The sequence below is a fragment of the Musa acuminata genome, chromosome BXJ2-2 (assembly GCF_036884655.1).
Source record: "Musa acuminata AAA Group cultivar baxijiao chromosome BXJ2-2, Cavendish_Baxijiao_AAA, whole genome shotgun sequence".
Lineage (NCBI taxonomy): Eukaryota > Viridiplantae > Streptophyta > Magnoliopsida > Zingiberales > Musaceae > Musa > Musa acuminata.
Window position 1 is genome coordinate 19,298,794 of NC_088339.1, and position 22,573 is coordinate 19,321,366.

At 33.7% G+C, this 22,573-nt stretch overlaps 2 protein-coding genes across 6 annotated transcripts; one reads left to right on the top strand and one right to left on the bottom strand.

Moving 5' to 3' along the window:
- The first annotated feature begins 1,261 nt into the window (after positions 1-1,261).
- Positions 1,262-6,112, top strand: LOC135582757 (ras-related protein RABC1). Of its 2 annotated transcripts, XM_065095068.1 has the most exons (8): positions 1,262-1,382; positions 1,490-1,652; positions 2,156-2,224; positions 3,151-3,216; positions 4,391-4,512; positions 4,736-4,864; positions 5,426-5,574; positions 5,650-6,112. In XM_065095068.1, the coding sequence occupies exons 2-8, from the start codon at positions 1,514-1,516 to the stop codon at positions 5,921-5,923; spliced, it is 948 nt and encodes a 315-aa protein (XP_064951140.1). In that variant the 5' UTR covers positions 1,262-1,382; positions 1,490-1,513; the 3' UTR covers positions 5,924-6,112. The 2 variants fall into 2 exon arrangements, with proteins under 2 accessions (XP_064951140.1, XP_064951141.1); XM_065095069.1 differs by lacking the exon at positions 5,426-5,574 and having other exon boundaries at positions 5,650-5,895.
- LOC104000225 (F-box protein SKP2A) lies at positions 5,286-11,047 on the bottom strand. 4 transcript variants are annotated; one of them, XR_010484396.1, is made up of 6 exons: positions 10,802-11,047; positions 10,097-10,314; positions 8,316-8,667; positions 8,104-8,245; positions 6,349-6,775; positions 5,286-6,018 (listed from the first exon to the last, which is right to left on the bottom strand). XR_010484396.1 is itself a non-coding variant. In XM_009422213.3 (5 exons), the coding sequence occupies exons 2-5, from the start codon at positions 10,285-10,287 to the stop codon at positions 6,408-6,410; spliced, it is 1,053 nt and encodes a 350-aa protein (XP_009420488.2). In that variant the 5' UTR covers positions 10,288-10,314; positions 10,802-11,047; the 3' UTR covers positions 6,266-6,407. The 4 variants fall into 4 exon arrangements, 2 of the variants coding, with proteins under 2 accessions (XP_009420488.2, XP_009420490.2); XR_672841.3 differs by lacking the exon at positions 5,286-6,018 and adding an exon at positions 6,213-6,259; XM_009422213.3 differs by lacking the exon at positions 5,286-6,018 and having other exon boundaries at positions 6,266-6,775.
- Positions 11,048-22,573: the final 11,526 nt, after the last annotated feature.

The window sequence follows — 22,573 nt, forward strand, 5'->3', positions numbered from 1 at the left end:
AGTATAGGGATCCTAATATAATTTTTGAAAGTATAGAAGTCGAGATGCTAAGAGTAACTAAATGAGATAATCTAATTAGTTCCAATAATAACGACAACTATACCCATGTCAATGAAAATTAAGACAAATAGCCATATTAAGAACATGATAGTACGGTGGACCTTCGCATTGAGTTTTCCTAATATATGTGAAAAATACCAAATGATTATAGCTGACCCACTTGGAAAAACTAAAAACTACTGTTGTTTATGAAAACTTAATCAAGTTATACCACAATGCATTGGAAATTCTTTTATTATATGAAAAATATAAAAAAACTAATTTCTCATGATTTGCCTCGTCTTTGAAAAAAAAATTAAGAATAAAAATTAACTATTTTCCTTATCTCTATTACTGAAAAATAAAAAAATTTAGCCGGTCTGCGAGCAAAAATTAGATTCGATCTGTTATTGTTTGCAAAAGATGGTAATAATGAATTAAAAACTTGTTAATCAAGTTTTACCATAATGTACTAAAAAAATTACTTTGCTAAATAAAAAAAATTATATCAGAGTCAAGTTTTACCACAATGTATTGGAAATTCCTTTGTTCGATAAAAATTATAATAAAGCTGATTTCACATGATTTACCTTAACTTTGTAAAAAAAAAAGAATAAAAATTAATTTGTTTTCCTTATCTCTATGACAAAAAAGTAAAAAAAAATAGTTGATCTGACCTGTTATTATTAAAAAAAAGCAGTAGAAATTAATTAAAAGCTACTCAATCAGGTTTTACCATACTGCATTGGATCAATGTATTAAAAATTCCTCAAAAAGCAAAATAAGTTATCAGAGCCAGGTTTCGATCCTGGGACCTGTGGGTTATGGGCCCACCACGCTTCCGCTGCGCCACTCTGATTTCTGATGCTTGGTTAGTCTACTAACTTATATAACTATTAATATTTGTGGTATTAACCATATCCCTTTCATCAATTATTTAACTCTTCATTTTCTAAACCTAAATTTAAAATCACTAATTCGGGAATAACTTATACGTGATGTTTGCAGAGATTATTATATGTAAATCTTAGACAGGAATACGTATATTATAATTAAAATGCTATTTCCAAAGTGTACAACGATACATATATATATATATATATATACATATAGTAATGTAAAAACAAAACAATGTTATTATTGGCAACCTTACGTATCCCGCCAGTTAAATACTATTAATAAAAGACCGAAACTAACTGCCGAGCTCTAATTATTTAAATATTAAATATATAAAAAAAAGCGGCCCCGGTCCACCTTCCGCCATCCCCTTTCTTTCTCTGCTTTGCCTCTTTCGAGTACGATCGGATCCCATTTCTTCCTCCTCCACCAATTCCGTCTTCGAGGTACTCTGCGATGCTCTTGGGGTTGGCGTTTCTTGTGATCCGGATTTGTGACTTCTTCCTTTTTATTCCTACTGACGCGTTCTTTTGGGGGTTAATTTGGTTTCTAGGGTTTCCGGAGAGGCATATCTTCCATGGATTCCGCGTCTTCAGGGCAGCCGGAGTTCGATTATTTGTTTAAGCTGTTGCTGATTGGGGATTCGGGCGTGGGTAAGAGCAGTCTCCTCTTGAGGTTCACTTCGGACTCCTTCGAGGATCTTTCGCCTACAATTGGTGCGGTCTTGGATCCTTTCTTGTCTTTCTTTGGTCCTTTTTTGTTGCTATAATTATTTTTGACGGTAATTGCTGGAATTTTGATACAATTTTAACCTTTAGTAGGAAAGGAGGAAGCTTTATTTTTCGTTTGTCGATCGATTGCTTTTGTAATTGATGGTGATGGTGTTATTGATTGATTAATATGTAATAGTTTTCGAGTTACAAGGAGATTTGCAAGGTTTTGTGAGAATGCAATGACAAACCATGACAGGATTGTCATGTGATGACTTGTAATATAAAGGCTAAAATTCAGTTGTAATATAAAGGCTAATCTTTCTGGCAATTTGTCCCTGTGATTGATTGTACTTCTGATGGATCTTAGCACATTGGCTTTGAATGTTGCTTTTAATTTTTTTAAAATTTCAAGTAAAATCTTATCAAGGGAGTTTGTTGAACTATTTAGTTGGAATTTGTTTATTGTTACTGTGATTTTGTTCAAACATTTCCATAATTATATCCAGGCGTTGACTTCAAAGTAAAGATTGTTAACATTGGTGGAAAAAGGCTGAAGCTTGCTATCTGGGATACAGGTGACTGTTTAACACTTGGTGCATAATTCTCATTCCTATTTTCTTGAGAGTAAACACTGGTAAATGAATATAGTTAATAATTGGTAACAGAAATTCTTTTTTTTTTAACACAAATTTTGAGAAGCTCCTTATCAGGGTCATTAAGGTGGAAAGCTTACATGCAAGTCAAAGATGGTTGTTTGAACTAATTCTATTGACATGTTAGTTCTATAGGAGAATAAGCATCTGATTAAAAGAATATTTTTGACATGAAATGGGGTTGGAGAATGGAACTGCCATTGTGCAAATAGTGTTTGGTTATAAGATAATTACTAGACAGAAGAAGAAGTATGCATCATGATGATGTTGAAGCAACAACCACAAAATTCTACTTGATGCAGGAGGTTTCAATTTCATAAGTTGGCTATCTCAACCTTTCAAGCTATACAAATTAATTATCACAGGTTATCAACTTTATACAAAACCACGTAATGTCATGATTTTGTGCAATTCTTATGTGGTCCATGATTGTTAAGGCGATAATGCAGTTCCATTATATTTGACTGAAGTAAGGTTTAGGCTGCAGTAAGTCAATGAATTGACAAGAATATAACTGGTGTTGCAAACCCCAGATTGGTGCAATTGCAGAATCAATTGCATGTAGTAGCACAATCTTAGAAGTCCCAGCTATTTGCTATGCTACAGTTGAATCCTGTTCAAATTTAATTTTTATTCTTTTCTGTGATGAACAATGGATTGCCAGACTATTGTTTTTCCTGTTATATACAAGACCATCTTGTTGCAATTGTACTTGGCAAATCGTATGTGCGATGCTACAATTAAAAGAATCATTGTGATGCTAGTTTAGTTGATACTCCTGGGTTTTGCAGCATGATTTGTACTTCAAATGTTGTTAAATGAGAACTCAGAAGGACTCTGTTTTGCAGCTGGACAGGAACGATTCAGAACTTTAACAAGTTCATATTACAGAGGAGCACAAGGAGTCATTATGGGTATAACTTCTTCATTGCCTGTAATTAATTTTACAGACTTGTCCTTTTTGTACAATAGTTAAGCTGAAAAAACTTATAACTAGATTTATACTGCTGAAGTTATCTGTCAGATAAAGTTTATATTTTAGCTTAATTCCAGTTACTTCTTTAATGTTTTCTCCTTTAATTTTTTTTGCTGTATGCCTTGGCTGTTTATATATAATGATAAGAATCTTCTATAACTTTTTGTATGGACTTGATTGTATGTCTTGCTAACCAAGCTATTTGCATGCTGACACTGCCATGGTCCTGTGGAAATGGGACAGGAAATGGCCAATTTTATGTGTTACATGTTACTGGATCATGATATTTTTGAAATTTAATCTCACAAATAAACAAAAGAAAAAAATATTTACAAACATTCCTGCACTAGTGAAAATTTCATAACAACAATAATCCTAAACATTAAACAAAAATAAGTGGGTTAGTTACTTTCTGCTACCCTTGTTGTTTAAATTAGATGGATAGTTAATTATTTAGTGAGAAAATATGACCCAAGTGATACTCTATGTACCATTTCACAAGATGATAACAAACTATTCCTACCCTCCAGGACCACAAAATAACCCACGTGGACCTATCCCCAACCCATATCAGGACCTAGATTACTCCAATGGCATATTAACTATGATATTTGTGTTGTCAAACTATCGTTAGACCCAAGCTGGATGGTACATCTGGCTGATGGAGTAAATTTTAGATAGCATGAATGCTACCATTTGAACCTTGAGTGAACAAACGCAAATTAGGCCAAATATTAGGTGGAAAAGCTTTTAATTCTTATATCCATGTATGGTTAGTATTTAAGAGCTGAATTAATCTTTATATATGTTCTTTTTCTTACTAGGAAGTTCCACTTTGGCCTTTGCTTAAACTTTGACTTTTCAACAACGAAACATTGTTTGGTCAAGAGGCTATGAGCCCACTGGTTATTAGTTTTGTTGATAAGAGCATGGAATGTGTCTCCACCAAGTATAAGTTGTTATGGTAGTCACTTTATTGTTATACCCAATCTAGTTGATGTCTTCTAACTTTTATGGTATTGATGTTATGATTTCACAGAAATCTCATTGATTTTACATTTAGTTGTTGAGTTCTAAATGCTAATCTTCAGCTCTCGGCCAATCTATGACAGTTTATGATGTAACACGGAGGGACACATTCACAAATCTTTCTGATATATGGGCTAAGGAAATAGAACTTTATTCAACTAATCAGGATTGCATTAAGATGCTTGTTGGGAACAAGGTTGATAAGGTAATTCTGAATATTTTTCAATAATATATGTTTATTTTAAATCTCAGGTTAAATGTATAAATCGCTCAAGCCAATTTTTCTTGTTAGTGACCATCTACATCACTTTTAACCTAGATATTGGAACTTTTCTTATGCCATTGTTCCATTAATTTATTTATATTACTTTTATAACTTATCTTTGATCAGAAGGTAATATGTGATTCCATATATGTTCGTGTTTCAGGAAGGTGAGAGAGCGGTAACAAAAAAGGAAGGAATTGACTTTGCAAGGGAATATGGATGTTTGTTTCTAGAATGTAGTGCAAAGACTCGTGTCAATGTGGAACAATGCTTTGAGGAGCTCGTGTTAAAGGTATGTCAACTTTCATGTTTGCATGCTAACAACTCGTTTACAATATAGCTGCAATAAGCATTCCCTTTTTTTTTTTTTTTTTTTCCGAAAAGGTAGATTACCTGAGTTCAAAAGGTGAGTAAGATGAGATGACACAGTGCATAAAATTTATTAGTCATTATCCAGGCGGGCTGGTGTACTCCCAACACTTATTAAGCCAGTTTTTGAGTTAGGCATGTGTATTCAAGACACCACATGATGCATATGACCACTTTTTGCACTCACAAGAAAGTGATGTCCATGCTTATATCATCCACTAGCTCGGTGCCTCTAAAGTAGCTCGAAATAATGGAACCCTTATCCTCAAAACCTATATTACTCTCTTCATTTTGTTGATTTTAGTGACATCAAGGTTGGTTTTTGGATGGTCCAAGTCCAACAATATCACAACCGGTCAAGTCTTTTATTATTCCTAATCCATTGTTTAAAGGCCCTCCTGCCAGAAAATATGTGAACATCTTTATAAATTGTCTTGATCACATGGCCAAGTGGTAACTATTTGACATGTTCAAGCCATATTAGAGTTTTGCAGTTGCATTTTTTTCCCTCATGCTCCCTGCTGGCCATGGTGCGATGATTTTGGCTTACCTGTTTGATCGGGGTTGTACAATCACTTGCCATCCAGATTGTTATCTTGGCATCACCGACTATTTTGAAGCTGGGACTTGCATGTACTTTTCCAATCAATAGGATACTACTGGAAATCCATGGAATACCAGACTAATGATCTTAAATTCATCTTACAGATCCTGGAAACACCAAGCCTCTGTGCTGAGGGTTCATCCGGCCTTAAAAAGAATATCTTCAAGCAAAAGCCTCCCCAAGCAGATGCTTCCACAAGCAGCTGCTGCTGACCGCTTGTCTTCTGCACAGACTCCGCTCCTTCCTCGCACTAGTGGTTGCCAAAATTGCCTCTTGATAATTTTGCTGGTTGGTTCATGTATAGTACTGATATTTCTTTTAATCCACAATATTCCCAACTTCAGCAGCTATTTCCATGTCCTCCTTACTGTATACTAGTGTATGACTGGTTTAATGTTTACCCGACAAGAAACTTGATGACCGTCAGAAACTTGTTTGCTCTGGAGTTCTGCTCATTGTAGAGCACAAAGTTTCTGCATTGTACTATAAATGAGATCAGGGAAAGTTGTTGTTTTACCAATTGCTAGGGCGTAGAACCAGCCTACTTACACCATAATCTTCTTGATATGGGTGATGGAATTCTTCAATATCAGAATGCAAAGTTCATTAGGCTATGGCATTAGAAACCCCTATCAGGATCTAATTTGTAAGAAATCTGATGAGAATATATATCAATGAGATTGTGAGAAATTTATCATGGGACTTGGTTGCTACCTAACAAAACAAAATAAGCAAGCTTAATTTATATCTTGTTATCAACATCAAGACAAGCTTAGGAACAACAACATGATCCTGAGATCTACCTTGTTATACCTTCAACTACACACCACTCCTTTCAGAGTATCTTGCTAAGACATGGTCCTCAGTAGGCGTGGTCTGCTAGAGCTCTGCCTGCACGGTGAGCATGGATGGCACAAGCACAGCGCACAGAAGTGAGGCTGAGGCAACCGCTGATGATGAGTGAATGCCTCCCTGGGCAGGTGTGCAGCAATGGGAATGTGTCGCACACGGCTTGGACGGCGGCAGCCGTCAGTGCTGTGCACTGGCTGATGTTAAGGTTCACCAGCCCAGCGTTGTCATTGCTGTTACTGCTGCCAGCATCGTCTCGCCACAACCCGTACTGGCTATTCGCAAGCGAGTACATTGCCCTGTCTGTGATGTTCTGACAATAATACAAGTCCAGTGATCTGAGATGAGGGCAGCAATTTGCTATGGCAATCACACTCTCATCTGCAGTGACAAAGCAAGCACAAATTTCGTTAAGAAATACTGATCTTTCTGCTAAAAAGAAATAATGTAATGTAAACATAAATGTGAGACAATTCAGCACCAAGAATAAAAGGAAGGTTTAGTGAAATCAAACAGTACTATTAATCTAATTCCAGTGAAAATACTTAGATATTTTAAATTTACCTGTATGCCTAAGCATAATAGTCATAAACAGTGCATTCAGAATGTTATCTGTTAACTGAAATCTAGCAAAAAAGAGTTCCAATCTAAAAAATGACAGTCCAATTTGATTCTGATGAGATCTTATCTTGTAGGAAGATTCTCTTGAGATGCTTCAAGTGTCTAAGTTTTGAAAAGGGATCTTGCTTTTTGTAGAACTGAGAATAGTAAATGATGATATTTGAATTACAAGTTTTGAATATGAAAACACGTCCTTTTTTTAATCGGAATGAGGAAATGAGGAGGCCAAAGTCACAATTTTTAATGGTAATCAGAACAAGTTCTCCAAATTTATATAGACAAAATGCATATAAGGATACAAAAATTTGACGGACAAGGCATAAGTGTTTGTGCACAAAATTTTCATGCAAAAAAGTAATACAGATCACTTAAGAATCCAGATGAGTGGATACAAGAGATCCACTTTAGAGCTTCCTATATTCCATTGAAATATTGATTAGTAAACATTTGTAGCTTCATGACAGAAAGTCTGATTACTGAGTCGCGAATGATATGAAACAGAAGGCAAATATCTAGTCTACAATTAAGTATTCTTCATGTTATAGAATCTTCCTAGGCAACCTTTTGATGGAAAGTCAGAGAACTCGGTCAGTAATGCACATAAAAATAAAATGCAAAAGAAATAATGATGCCCTAAACAATTAAAAAACATCTAATGAAAAATGCAAACAATGCAAAATCTAATGCTAGTCGCATTGAATTTTAAGCACAGATGCTTTGATATTGTGGCATGTTCAAGTACTCAAACCTCCCACAGTATGGCAACAGGATTCTAGAATGTAACAAGACATTCCACTTGATAGAATTTAACAATGTAATAATGCATAAAAACAAAAAGAACTAGGCCAACAACAGTACAAGCACGACAAGAGCAAGATATAAAAGGACAAGAAGTAGGAGCCTAATAGGATCTTTGGTGCTGTAAGTGACCAGATGAATGAAACAAATTAGAGAAGTACGTTGTAATTTTCCAATATGAATAGCTTATTAACACTTGAGAAAGTATCATACTCCTTCCAGAGATTTAGTGCTTCTGTTCCTATGACTTTGTCTGTATCATAATAGTAAGTGTCAGCCATGTAATTTACCTGTTATGAGGACACAGCCACACAAGTCCAATGCCCTGAGATTTGGGCAACCAGCTGCCAAACTGGTGACTCCTTTGTCACTGACACTCTCACACCAACCTAGATTCAAAGACTGAAGCTCACTGCAATGACGTGATACAGCCTGCAACAAAATTTACGTGTCCTTCAAGAAAAAATTAGTACTCAGCAAAACAAAGTAAAAAAGTACTAACTTGTAAAGCTCTGTCAGTAGCAGCTCTCGCACATCCACAGAGATTCAAGGTTTTCAGGTTTCGACAGCAACTAGCAAGATATGCAAGGGCAGAGTCGGTAAAAGCAGAGCATCCACTGATATTCAGTTTATTTAGGCAGGGACATCCATGGCCTAGAGCATACAAAGACTGGTCAGTCAGCCTAAGGCTTTTGCTAAGGTCTAGTTCCCTCAGGTCATGGCAGTAATTAGCAACTGCCTCAACAGCACTGTCCTCAAGTTGAGGTGCATTATTTTGTCGAAGAGTTAAAACTTGAAGCTTCGTGAACTTGGGAGCAAGTGACCGCACAAGGTTGTTCATGTTGTTTTTGCACCTACAATACAGACATGACATTTCCAATTACCACAAAATCTTTGTCAGTGAAAAATACACTGCATAAACGGACAGTTGGTATAGACCAAAAGCAGTTCATGTTATTGATCTGATGATACTGAAAGATATGGTCTAATGAGAAATAAATTCAATTCACAGTTATGACTCGTTCATATGATAATCAATTAGAAAACAAAATTCCTGCTATCAGAATCATATCCTACTCTACTAGAGCTTGAAGATAAGCCCAGCAAAAATCACCTACATAAGAAAAAATTTTGGATTATCAAGGAATTGACCGATTTCCCAACTTAAATCATCTTTGCATATGCTTTGCCAGTTCGTATAATTGTTTTTCTGACATCCATAGTTTCACAAGTGCTACAGCATTGCAGGATATCAGCATCTTATTCATGCAGATGTAATTTACAAACTTTTGAGAAAACACTGATGCAAGAGCTAAGGGAGACGAACAAGTATGAAGGACTGCAGTTCACTCTGTTCCCTTTTACTATTTTCAACTGCCGATTCTCTAGTTTCTTGGAATAATACTGGGAAAAGGTAGGAAAAGGTACAAGGTAGTTAAACCAACAAGATCCTGCCTCCGATTTCTAGGTATGAGTGTAGAGAACAGCATGAAAATAAAAGCATCTAGCACAGAATGAACAACGGGCCAAACAAATAGCTTATGCTCTGTAAAAAATGGATATGTGCTGCTTGAATACTGGATTGTTGCATCATGCTTTGTCTATTAATGCACAAACAAATTTGAGACCAATAACAACAAACAATATGGAAGAACCAAGATGTGCTGCCATTTTGTGGTATCCGCAAAGAAGGGCTGAAGCCAGTGAAAGGTTTTGTGACAAGCTGTAGCCCTCGTCTTCACCATTGAAATTGTCTGGTCAAATATGTGCTAATTTAGTGTATTAACATCCTTGATTGGAGTCCTGGACTGAGGCCATATACTCAACAGGCAAACTAAGGAACGGAGCTTAATAGGGGACATATCAAAAGGTCCTGTCTACTTTCCAAACCAGGTTGAAAATTCTCCTTTTCATTTCTCCGTTCAGAGAGAACTTTAATACATTGATCTCTTCATGTATTGAAGCTTTGGCTAGAAGGTTTCACATGTAGTGGGATCACAGCCTTCATTCTTTACATTTAATGAAATCAGTTTCTCAATAAGATGATAGCAACATTTTCAAGTTCTCTTGACATGGTTCCCAGACTATACCCCAAAAAACCAGGAAAAAGTGCCTTTATAGTTCATTGAGAATGAGCACTTCACTGTCAATAGCCACCACTTCTAACAAGGTCAGGAGTGCAGTCGTGATTCATGACACTTAAAGAACCTAATGAGCTCAATGATGAAATCGAGATGTTAGCTTAAAAGAAGAGGGTAAGAAATAGCTAACGATTATCCATACCACGATAAAGAGAGACTTGTAAGCCCAAAGCCGATTGCGTCTCTCCAGCCAGTACAAACGGTTGAAGACACGATCACCATTCGGTCGTCGACAAGGGAAAGAATACGCAGCAGCAGCTCCATCGGAAGGTCCTTCCAGCACATCACAAGTTCTGGTTCAACCTCCATCTTCTCTCCACTACCAGACACCATGAGATAGCAACAGTATCAACAAATTTCCTGCAGAATAATAGTCCAAGAACAATCAACACCAAATACGGACGAACAGCAACAGAAATGCAATTAGCTAAGCCTATTAGAGACTAATTGGAAGCCAAGTCTCTCCCTTTACATCCGAACTAAGAGATGGCAAGAGGAGAAGACCAGTTTAGCTATACAATTCGACACGAAGAACCAAATTTACAGCCTAGTATTGCTTCGATCGATTCTCGCAAACAATCAACACAAGCGAACGATCTCAAACCCTAAGGCAACTCTTACAAATCCACCCGGATACAAGACGGGGTCACGAACACATCAAAATGATGCCGGTCCAGGAAGGGAAACCTCCAAACAAACATCACAAAGCTCGAAACAAATCCGTGCTTTCAGATTATCATCGCGTGCAAAGATGATCGTGACAAGGAAGCGAACAGAACCCACAAGGATCCAAGAAAGCCGATCACCTACTTTAAGAAACGCGGACCGATTTCGGAATCGCCTCTACCTTTATCGAGGGATTGGGTGGGGAATCGGTTCGATCGACCGGGCAAAGTTCGAGGGGAGCTTCGGAGACTCCCTGGGGGCTGCAGCGCTCCGTGGGGGTTTATATCGACCGGCGACCGTGGGGACGGCGGACACGGGCGGGGATCCGGTGGCCTCAGCTGACACGTGGCGGTCGGTGGAGACAGTGCGTGGCCGGCAGGTAGCGACACGAGTGGACGAATCCAGAACACGGTTGCCGTTTCGCGGGTGGCAGCCACTCCCTCCGTTACTGGACGTCTCCATTTACAGGAAATATGGATTAAAATATATAAACTAAAATTAATTTGGGTTCCCGTGGTTGGATCGCTCATCAGCCGTTCACGAATCAGAAGGAAGATCAGGTCCGCGATGTACGATCCTACGTGTTTTGCGTGCCCTTCTCAATCGCACTGCACGACCATTCCCGGCGCTGATCTGCGTCCATGATGCCTTGAGATGCGTGAAGAGACTTGATCGGCACCTTTGCGATTCGCACGAGCGGCTTGTATTCTGTGGCACGGCGAGAGGAGTCATTGCATGGGCAACGAGTCGGTCTCGTGCGTGCCATCGGCCAAAGCAAAAGGCACGAGGCATGTATCTGTGATTTTTCTGCTGGAGGTGATAAGTATTTTTGGATTATACTGGAGATGGTATGTGTTTTTGGATTTCTAAAGTTAGTATGCTTGGAAGGTAAGCAAGTATATTATATAAATAATATTTTTGAAGGAAAGAGATCGTAAAAATAAGATTTTATTATTCCATAAATATCTTATTTATCTTTGGTTTTTGATGGGGACGCCAAATATGAAAAAATATTTTAGATATTTATATATTTTTTCTAATAAGTTTAAAGGGGATTGGGAAAAAAAATTAAAAGATTACGTGAGGTGGTGTATAAGGGTTTCAAACGTAGATTTAAGTAAGTTAATTTTTTTTTTTTATATTTTGATTCTTTTAAAATTGGGAGGAATATGATCTCTCGATTACATGGAGTATCAACCCATGTAAATCTTCTATTATCTTATTATTATTTTATTATTAATATCTAAAATTTTTCTTTTGGTTTCGAAGTTTTCTCTCCCATCAACATTTTTTAAGATGAGATTTAATTTTTTGATTTTGTGAGAGTTCATTCCTTTACAAAATGATTAAAAAACAAGTATTGTCTTTTCGATTACTTACCATTTCGATGATCTAGTTGGGTTAGTATATATAGATTAATATCAATGTATTATATATTGGTATAATGGTATATTATAATGTTTTAAAAGAAAATGATGGAAAAGAGTCAGGGATTGATATGAACCATCAAGTTGATTATAATTCTATCAAAGACCTTTTAACTATTCATGGAGGATTAACGAAGGATTAATGATAAGAGCAAAAGCTAAAAGAATAAAAGAAGTCATAACTTATTTATTGGAAGACATTTGTAAGGAGCAAGCTGGTCACTACTCAGTCAAGATTTTATGGACGCAAGAAGAGCATAAAATCGTCAATATGATTCGAATAAGTCCAAATCATAAAGAGAAAGTTTAGCTTTTGAGAGAAGGAAGAATTTTTAACCTATTTTAAAGAATAAAAGCCATTTTACCATATTAGGAATTATGGTCTTATTTATGAATAATCATTCAAATCAATTCAAGGCAGATTCATGAGTGATCTACATTCATGAATTTGAAATATAAATATTATTTAATATATTTATTCCCTTTGTACTTGGCCTTGTATTATATAAATAAGACTAACTCCCTTTGTAAAGAGGTAATTGAGAAGTATAATCATCTTTCAATACTGATGAGTATTTTATTTTTAAGTTCTTGCATAAACTTTGAAACTTATCAAACTTTTCTGCTTGTGGTATTCAAAATCCAAAAATCTTTATTTTTCCTTTTAATTTATCAAACTTTTTAGTTTGTGATATTTTAAGGAAATCAAAGTGTTGTTTTAATTATTTCATTAATTTTTCATTAATAAAGTGATTAGAATAGTTTCCCTTACTTCAATCTTGAACAATTCATCTAGTTTTAATTTGTTAGAGGGTGTCAATTTGTATTTCATATGTATCATAGCTCTTTAGCTATTGGGGTATATGATTTCTAAGTTGATGATTACCATCATTTTGTATTAGAGCTCGGTTCAAGTTTGAGGTCTGTGTATCTATTTATTTGCTATCTTTTAGCTTTCCCTTTTCTCCTTCTCTTCTTCTTCTTTCAGCACCATATCTATAATTGTTGTTCTTCTTTCATCTTCATCGTTGTGCTTATTGTGTTATTACTATTTTTTTTTCATATTTTATAGTATAAAAAGAAGAAAAAAATCAGAAAGTAGAAAAAGAGAGAAAAAAATCAATGGTAAAAAAAAAAATAGAGAGAATATCAAAGGTAAAAAAAAGTAAAGAGATCATAATTAAAAAAATTATGGATTCAAGGAATTCTTACAAATTACATAATTCTAACTTCGTTCATTTAAATTCTTATTTGGATGTAGAAATCTTTCTTTATTCCAGATTTTTTCTTTGATATTTGAGTTTAATCTTTGCTTACGATTAAAGTGCATCATACACATATTTAAATTGGCCTAGCTTTTATTTTATTTTAGACCTATCCAATTTTACTACCCTTAGAATTGTTATAATCTGAATTATTTGTTTATGTACCTTAGTTAATCTAAGAACGCAAAGAACAAAACAAAGAGTTAAAAGGCAAAATAAAAACCAAAAATTGTGTAGCCGAGTGAATCAAATCTTGAGTGAAACACATAAAGGAGTGTTGGTGAGGTTGTTCTGACTTTGTTTTTCAGGTTATAAATATGTCTAAAGATAAAGAAATGAATTTTTCATCAAATGCTCTTTTGGTACAAGCAATGCAGCAACAATTTGAATGTATATTCAAAGTGATGAGAAATGTAAGAGATCATTTAGAAAAATATGATAATGCAATTAATAGATTGCGAGGTGAACCAGGCGTGGGAGACAAACAACCTTTGTCAATGATCAATATGGTGGTAGAGATGACATGGATGATGACCAAGTTACTCTAATTTGTTAAGATGTTAATCCTAAGAGACAAACTTGGATAGGATGTTTTGATGGTGTGAATAGAAACATAGGCAACATCAAAATCAAAATTTTATATTTTTAAGGGAAGAATAATCCACATGCTTATTTGGAGTAGGAACAAAAAGTAGTGCTAATCTTTGAATGCCACAACTACTCCCAAGAGAAAAAGGAAAAATTAGCCACGGTTGAATTTTTGATCATGCTATTGTTTGGTGAAATCAATTATGTAAAGATAGGCATAGAAATGGTAAAAGGCTCATGGAGACTTGGTTGGAGATGAAATAAATCATAAGGAGGAGATTTGTCCCTAGCTATTACTATAGGGATTTGCATCTACGATTGTAAACTTTGACATAAGATTCTATGAGTATTGATGAATATCACAAAAAGATGGAGATAGCCATGATACGGGCTAATGTGGAGGAAGACCATGAGGCCACAATGGATTGATTCCTAAGTGGATTAAATAAGAATATTGCTGATCTTGTGGAGTTGTAACATTATGTGGAGATTGAGGACATGGTGAATATAGCCATGAAGATTGAGAGGCAACTTAAAAGAAAAGACACAAGGTATGATTCAAAATCTTATTCAGATTCTTCTTCTTTTTAGAAACTAGGTTGGAGTAAAAAGGATAATAAATCTATTGTTAAGCCTTAAATTGATGAAACTAAAGGCAAAAATGAATCAAGCAGTAAAGGTAAAAGTAAGAATCAACCTAATCAAACTAGAGACATTAAGTGTTTTAAGTGCCTTGGACATGTATATGTGGCACGTGAATGTCCTAATAAGAGAGTTATGATCATGAGGAATGAGATTGTGGAATCTGAAAGTGAGAGAGAGAGAGAGGATATTGATGACATTCCAGAGGATGCTAGTGATATAGAGTCTGCTAAAGGTGAAAATCTAGTTACACACTTAGTTTACAAAATAAAAATGATGAACATGGTGAACAACGTGAAAATCTATTTCATACTCATTGTTTGATTGCTAACAAGTTGTGTACTATGATTATTGATAGTGAAAGTTGTACAAATATGGTAAACACTTGGAGAAATTGAAATTATCTACTAGCAAACATCCAAAACCTTACAAGTTACAATGGTTGAATGATAGTGGTGTAGTAAAGGTAAATCGATAAGTGTTAGTTTCTTTTTTAATTGGTAGATATAAGGATGAAGTTTGGTATGATGTGGTACCTATGTATGCTGGTCATATATTGTTGGGGAGACCTTAGCAATATGATCAAAGGGTAATATATGATGGGTTCAAAAACCATTATTCTTTAATCATGGGTAGACAAAAATATCAGCTTGGACCTTTGCCTCCAAAGATAATTTTTGAAGACCAAATGCATATAAAACAATAATACGAGGAGCTTAAGTCTTCATTAACCAAAACTTTGGGGAGAGAGCAAGAAAGAGAGAAAAAAGAAAAAGGTGAGTTGAGTGGTAAAAATGAGAGTATTGGAAAACACAAGAGGAGAAAAAAACAAGGAAAACTTGAGTGAAAGAAAAATAAGTGTTTATGCCAAAAATGAGTGATATGAAGAAAGCCTTAATCATAAGATAGCCCTTACTTGTACTTATGTACAAGGACTTTTGATTACTTCAAACAAAATTGACAAGAGTTTGGCTAATGTTATTATTGATCTTTTGCAGGAAAATGAGGATCTCTTTCCCAAAGAAGTTCCTAATGGTTTACCACCAATTAGAGGAATTGAGCATCAAATTGATTTCATTCCAGATGCAAGCATACCAAATAAGCCAGCATATAGATACAACCCCGAAAAGACCAAGCAAATCCAAATTCAAGTTAGTGAGCTTATGGAAAATGGGTATATACGAGAAAGCATAAATCCATGTACAGTTCCTGTTTTGTTGGTGCCTAAAAAGGATAGATTTTGGAGAATGTGTATTGATTGCAAAGCCATCAACAAAATCACGATAAAGTATAAATATTCTATTCCTAGGCTAGATGACATGTTGGATAAATTGCATAGTTCTTGTGTGTTTTCAAAAATTGACTTAAAATCTGGATATCATCAAATAAGAATGCATGAGGGTGATCAATGAAAAATAACTTTCAAAACTAAACATAATTTATATAAATGGTTGGTGATACCTTTTGGCCTTGCTAACATACATAGTACTTTTATGAGATTGATGAATCATATTCTGTGTGTTTACATTGAAAAGTTTGTAGTGATTTATTTTGATAATATACTTGTGTATAACAAAAGTTTAGATGGGCATGTAATACATTTAAAAGTTGTTTTTGATATGCTTAGAAAAGAAAAGTTATATGTTAATCTAAAGAAATATAGAAATTACTTTTCTTGGATATGTTGTTAATAATAAAGGAATATGTTGATCAAGAAAAGTGAAAGTAATTAGGGAGTGCCCAAAACCCACTAGTGTTAATGTTGTTAGAAGTTTTCATGGTCTTGCTAGCTTTTATAGAAGATTCATTGAGGATTTTTCTATAATTGCTGCACCATTAATTGAATGTATCAAAAAGAATATGGGATTTAGATGGTGTGAAAAACAAGATGATGCTTTTAACTTGCTTAAAGACAAACTCAGTTTAGTACCTTTGCTTGCTTTACCTAACTTTACTAAAACTTTTGAGATTGAGAATGATGTGAGTGTAATAGGTATTGGAGGAGTCTTAATGTAAGAAGGCAGACTCATTATATTCTTTAGTAAGAAACTAAGTGGAGCAAGTCTTAACTATCCAACATATGACAAGGAGTTTTACGCTTTGGTAAAAGTGTTAGAGAAATAACAACACTATCTTTCGTACAAGGAATTCATTATGCACACCGATCATGAGTCCTTGAAATATCTCAAAAGATAAGGAAAGCTAAACCATATGCATGCAAATTGAGTGGAATTTATTGAATCCTTTCCATATATCATCAAATACAAACAAAGTAAGAAAAATATAGTTGGTGATGCTCTTTCTAGAAGGTATGCTTTAATTTTTCAACTAGATGCAAAATTATTGGGTTTTGAGTACATTAAAGATTTATACAATTCTGACCATGATTTTATTAATGTTTATGGGGCATGTGAGAAAGGGGGTTTTGATAAGTTCTTCAAGCATGATGATTTTCTTTTCAAAGAAAACAAGTTGTGTATTTCTCAATGTTCAATAAGAGAATTACTTATGAGGGAGGTACATAGTGGAGGTTTAATAGGGCATTTTGGGATTAGAAAAATTTGAGATGTGTTAAGTGATCATTTCTTTTGGCCACACATAAAAAGGGATGTTGAAAGATTGTGTGAGAAATATATTACTTGTAAACAAGCTAAATCTAAAGTAATACCTCATGGATTATATACTTCTCTTTCTATAACTAGTGAGCCTTGATATATCCATGGACTTTGTCTTATATTTACTTAGATCAAAAGGAGGGAGAGATTCTATTTTTGTTGTTATTGATAGGTTTAGCAATATGGCACATTTCATTCCTTGTCATAAAACAGATGATGCAACACATATCGTGGTGTTATTCTTCAAAGAAATTATAAGATTACATGACATTCCAAAGACAATTATAAGTTATAGAGATGTGAAGTTCCTTAGCTACTTTTAGAAAACACTTTAGAACAAGTTGGGTATAAGACTATTGTATTCAACTACTTGTCATCCATAAATAAATAAACAAACGGAGGTGATAAATTGAATTTTATCAACACTTTTGAGGGCTATAATTCAAAAGAATTTAAAAAATTGAGAGGAATGTTTGCCACATGTGGAGTTTGCTTATAACAGTAGTATGCATACCACAACAATTCATTCCCTATTTGAAGTTGTGTGCGAGTTCAATCCATTAACTCCTATGGATTTGCTATTTTTACCTTTGGAAAATGCCAATTTGGATGGTAAGCAAAAAGCTGATTTTGTCAAAGCATTGCATGAAAGAGTCCAAACACAAATTGAAAATAAAACTCTACAATATGAGAAACAACACAACAAAGGTCGAAATTAAGTAGTAGTTGCACCTGGTGATTGGGTTTGGGTACACTTGAGGAAGGAAAGATTTCCTAGCCAAAGGAAGTTTAAACTAATGCCAAGAGGAGATGGTCCATTTCGAGTCCTTCAAAAATTTAATGATAATGCATACAAGCTGAAACTACTAGGTGAATATGACAATATTAGTGCAACCTTTAATATTTCTGATTTACCTTTGTTTGATGCAGGTGATGAAAGTGCTAATTCACGGACGAATTCTTTCGAGGAAAGGGAGAATGATATGAACTATCAAGTTGATCATAATTCTACCAAAGACCCTTTAACTATTCATGTTGGACGAATGACAAGAGCTAAAGCTAAAAGGATGAAAGAAGCTTAACTTGTTTATTGGAAGATATTTGGAAGAAGCAACTTGGTCAAGACTCAGTCAAGGTTCTATAGATACAAGAAGAGCCTAAAATGATCAACATGATTTAAATAAGTCTAAATCATGAAGAGAAAAAAAGTTTAGTTTTGAGAGAAATATGAATTTTTAACATATTTTGAAGAATAAATGACATTAAATCACATTGAACTATATTAGAAAATATGAGCTTATTCATGAATAATTATTTAAATCAATTCAAGATAGATTCATGAATGATCTACGTTCATGAATTTGAGATATGAATATCATTTAATATATTTAATGGATTAATTCCCTTTGTACTTGACCTGTACTATATAAACAAAGCTGACTCTCTTTGTAAGAAGACAATTGAGAAGTATAATCATCTTTCAACATTGGTGAGTGTTTTGTTTTTAAGTTCTTGCATGAACTTTAGAACTAATTAAACTTATCTGTTTGTGGCATTCAAAATCTAAAAATATTTGTTTTTTCCTTTCAACTTATCAAACTTATTAGTTTGTGACGTTTTAAGGGAATGAAAGTGATGTTCTAATTATTTCATCAATTTTTCATTGATAAAGTGATTAGAATAGTTTCCCTTACTTTAATCTTGAACGATCCATCTTATTTAAATTCGTTGGAGAGTATCAATTTGTATTTCATATGTATTATAACTCTTTAGCTATTAGGGTGTATAGTTGCTAGATTGATGATTAACATTAGGGATGGTGAAGAAATAAAAGAAGAATAAAAAATAAGGAAGAATATGTGGCAAATTGAAGAAAAGAAGGAAGAATGAAGAATAAGAAACAAAATAGAGAAAAGGAAGAAGATAGAACATCTTAAATCATCGTAAAGAAAAGAAGAATAAGAAACAAAATAGGAGGAGAATAAAGAAAAGAAGAAAATAAGAAAGAGGAGAAGTTGAGAGCCTACAAAATAGAGATGTTTGGTAATGGAAAACATTGTAAATCAGAATAGAGTTTTAATTAGCATTCATAGTAAGCTCTCTTAAAATGATTTATTCGAGAGTTTTTGAGTTAGTTTTGGATAAAATTTAAGAAAAAAGAATATATTTTTAAAAAGATGGATGATAAATCTTTTTTCACTTGAAGTTAAATTTAGATCCATATATAATGAGAACCTTATAATATTTATGCTATATATTATAAAAAGAATAACAATAATAAAAAGAACGATACATTATTATTTATTTATAGTATTTTTGAACGATCTAATACTGTAACTCTGTTCCAGAACATCATAACAAGTTTGGTTTTACACTAAATCGATCTAGCAAACAAGGATATTTCAATCATTTTGTAAAGGAAAGAACTATCTATCTACACATAAAATAAAACAAAAAAAAATAAAAGCTTGATCTTGAAAACACACATATATGAAGCATTTCTTATTACAAAAAACGTTAAATGTTATATTTACTATGCTCCACCTTTTAATCATCATAAAACTCTCTCTTGTCTTTATCCTAAACCATCATCAAACTCCAAGTAATCATGGATGAGTCGACCCTTACAACAAAACGACCGATGCAATCGGAAAGGCAAATGGAGAGAAAACAAAGGCAAAGATCGTGCTATTAATCATATTGTCACCTCTTCCTCATCATCATCATCATCATTCATAACTTGGCACCTTTATGGCACTTTGCATCGCGTGGAAAGATGGCATTCGTGGGTTCAGTGAATCTGGACTACATTTGGGTTCAGTGAATTTGGACTACATTTGTCACAGACATCACGAGTATAATTATATTATGCAAAAGAACTATTATTGTAATATTCCTCGTAGATAATAAAGAGAGAAAAAAATCGTTAGATATTATATAAGCATGTATTAAAAGAACCGGTAAATGATATAGTTAGAAGATGTATTATGATTAGTGTTAATGGCGTGATCAAAAGTAGAAGAAGATTTTGTTAGTCTCAAATTATAATGATAACATCAAATGATAAAAAAAAACTAATATTGTATTAAATTAATATGTTTATCAGATAAGTGATAAATGAAATACCTTGACTAAAGCTAGGAATCCATGGAAGGATCAATCGAGTCAGGATTGGATAATTTTAATCATAAAAAAAGTTGATTTTTTGGCATTATTATAGGTGTGATCAAGAGTGAAACATGAAAAATAGACTAATATTCTACAAGTATATGCTAAAAATACTGATAATTGGTGAAGTCTAGTACTAAAAATATCGATGGATCATGTAGTTTGGTATTAAAAATAGTGGGGGTGATAATAGTACTGATCATTTTTATTCTTAGTTTTATGTTTTATAAATTTTATAAATTTACCGTGAAGAGTTTTATGTCATTATCACTTGAGTTTTCGTTATAGTGACCTTCTTTTTGCTATTTATAAAAGAAGAGATTTGTTAAAATAAATCATGTATTTTAGCATTCATGATTTGATATTAATATCTTTCATGACACGATTTATTAATTATATTTCTTAGTTGTATATCTCATCACCAAATTGATATTTTTTTATGACTTAGAATATTTAACCATTATGTTCTTCCCTTCTTCTTTTTTATTTATAATGAAAAAGGGAGAAAGAAAATCGCTAGCATCTTAAGATTGATAAATCTATTTATGTTATTTTGAATCTCTTGAAAATAATTTTGATGATTAGATGATTTGAATCTAAATAAGATTTTTCTAATCGAATCATGAACCTTCTCTTGATTTCTTAACTGAGATTTTCTTTTATCCTCATATGACTCTTACATTTTGTTTAAGAAAAAATTTTCTATATGAATCATATCTTTTGGTATTCAAATAATCTTTGATATTATATCTTCCATGTCATAATTTATTTATGATACTCCCTTGTATTCATAAATTGTATACCTTATCACATTTGATTAAAATTTATCTTTGTCATAGTGTGAAAATTGATGTAAAAGAAAATAATTACAAAATTATATTCTTCCCTTCTTTTTGACAATGATAAAGGGGGAGATAAAATTTACTAGCTTGTACAATTCAAGAAGCAAATCACGCTAGCTTGCATATCACAAAGAGAGATAAAACTTGCTAGCTTGCTCATCTCAAAAGATTCAAAAAATTTGCCAACCTTCATATATGAGAAAAACTTATTAGCTTGCATGTTCTAAACTTGTTATTTACTATTTCGCATTCTTTTTCAAAAACTTGCTAGTTTGAACATTGTAAAGAAAAACAAACATGCTAACTTGCATATTTAGCAAAATTTACAAACTTGTAAAACTCAAATTCATTGCTAGCTTACATATTTAAAATGATGTAAAATTTTGCTAGCTTGCTCTTTGCAAAGGAAGCAAAAATTGCTAGTTGGAACATTGCAAAGGAAGCAAAAAATTACTAGCTTGCACTTCTCTAAAGAGAACTCACTAGCTTGCATATTCTAAAATGATGAAAAATTTGCTAAATAGCTAAACTTTCATATTTTTAAAACTTGATAGTTGCACTTCTCCTTTTTGTTGATGACAAAGTGGGAGAAGATATGATGATATGATGATCATACATGGTAGGATGTAATATACTTTGATATTTTGAGACAATGATGATTTGTAATATTTATGATGATGCATACAAAACTTATGATAATGAAGCATGCAATGCAATGGTATGTATATAATGTGTTGCAAATATTCATGATTAAATTTGCTTTGACTTGAATTCAATTTGAATTCAGGGTTCTATCAATATGACATATTAATAGGGGGAGTTAAGGTTAACTCCGTCATCAATTGGTTGTCATCGTCAAAAAGGGGGAGATTGTTGAATCTCAAATTTTGAAGATGAAACCAATTGATAGCGTTTATGATTTGATCTTCGTTTTGAGTGATGCAGGAAGCTTCAATCAGGGAGAGACAATTAAAGCAGAAAGAATCATGTTGGGCCGAAGTGGAATATATCAAAAAATTGGACGAAGAGTCGGAGGATCGGTCGATGTATTAGCAGAAGGCTTCAGGCCATGGGTTTAAGCATCGAGCCAAGAAGAGCAAAAATTATGCCAAGGAAATCGAAGTTGCGGAGGTCAACTGGCCGATTAGGCAATAGGCCGTAAGAGAGGACGATGCGCTGAAGATTCGGACAAAGTGCCGATAAACTAATGGCATGTCGGACAATATTTGATTTAGCTTTATAATAATTATCTAAATCGAAGTAGGTTTTAGGCGTAATTGGGTTGGAATTGGGCCAACTTAATTAGGTGCCAGTTGTGTTGAATCTTATATTTTGATGATGAAACCAATTGATAGTATTTATGATTTAATCTGTATTTTGAGTGACATAGGAAGCTTCGATCAGGA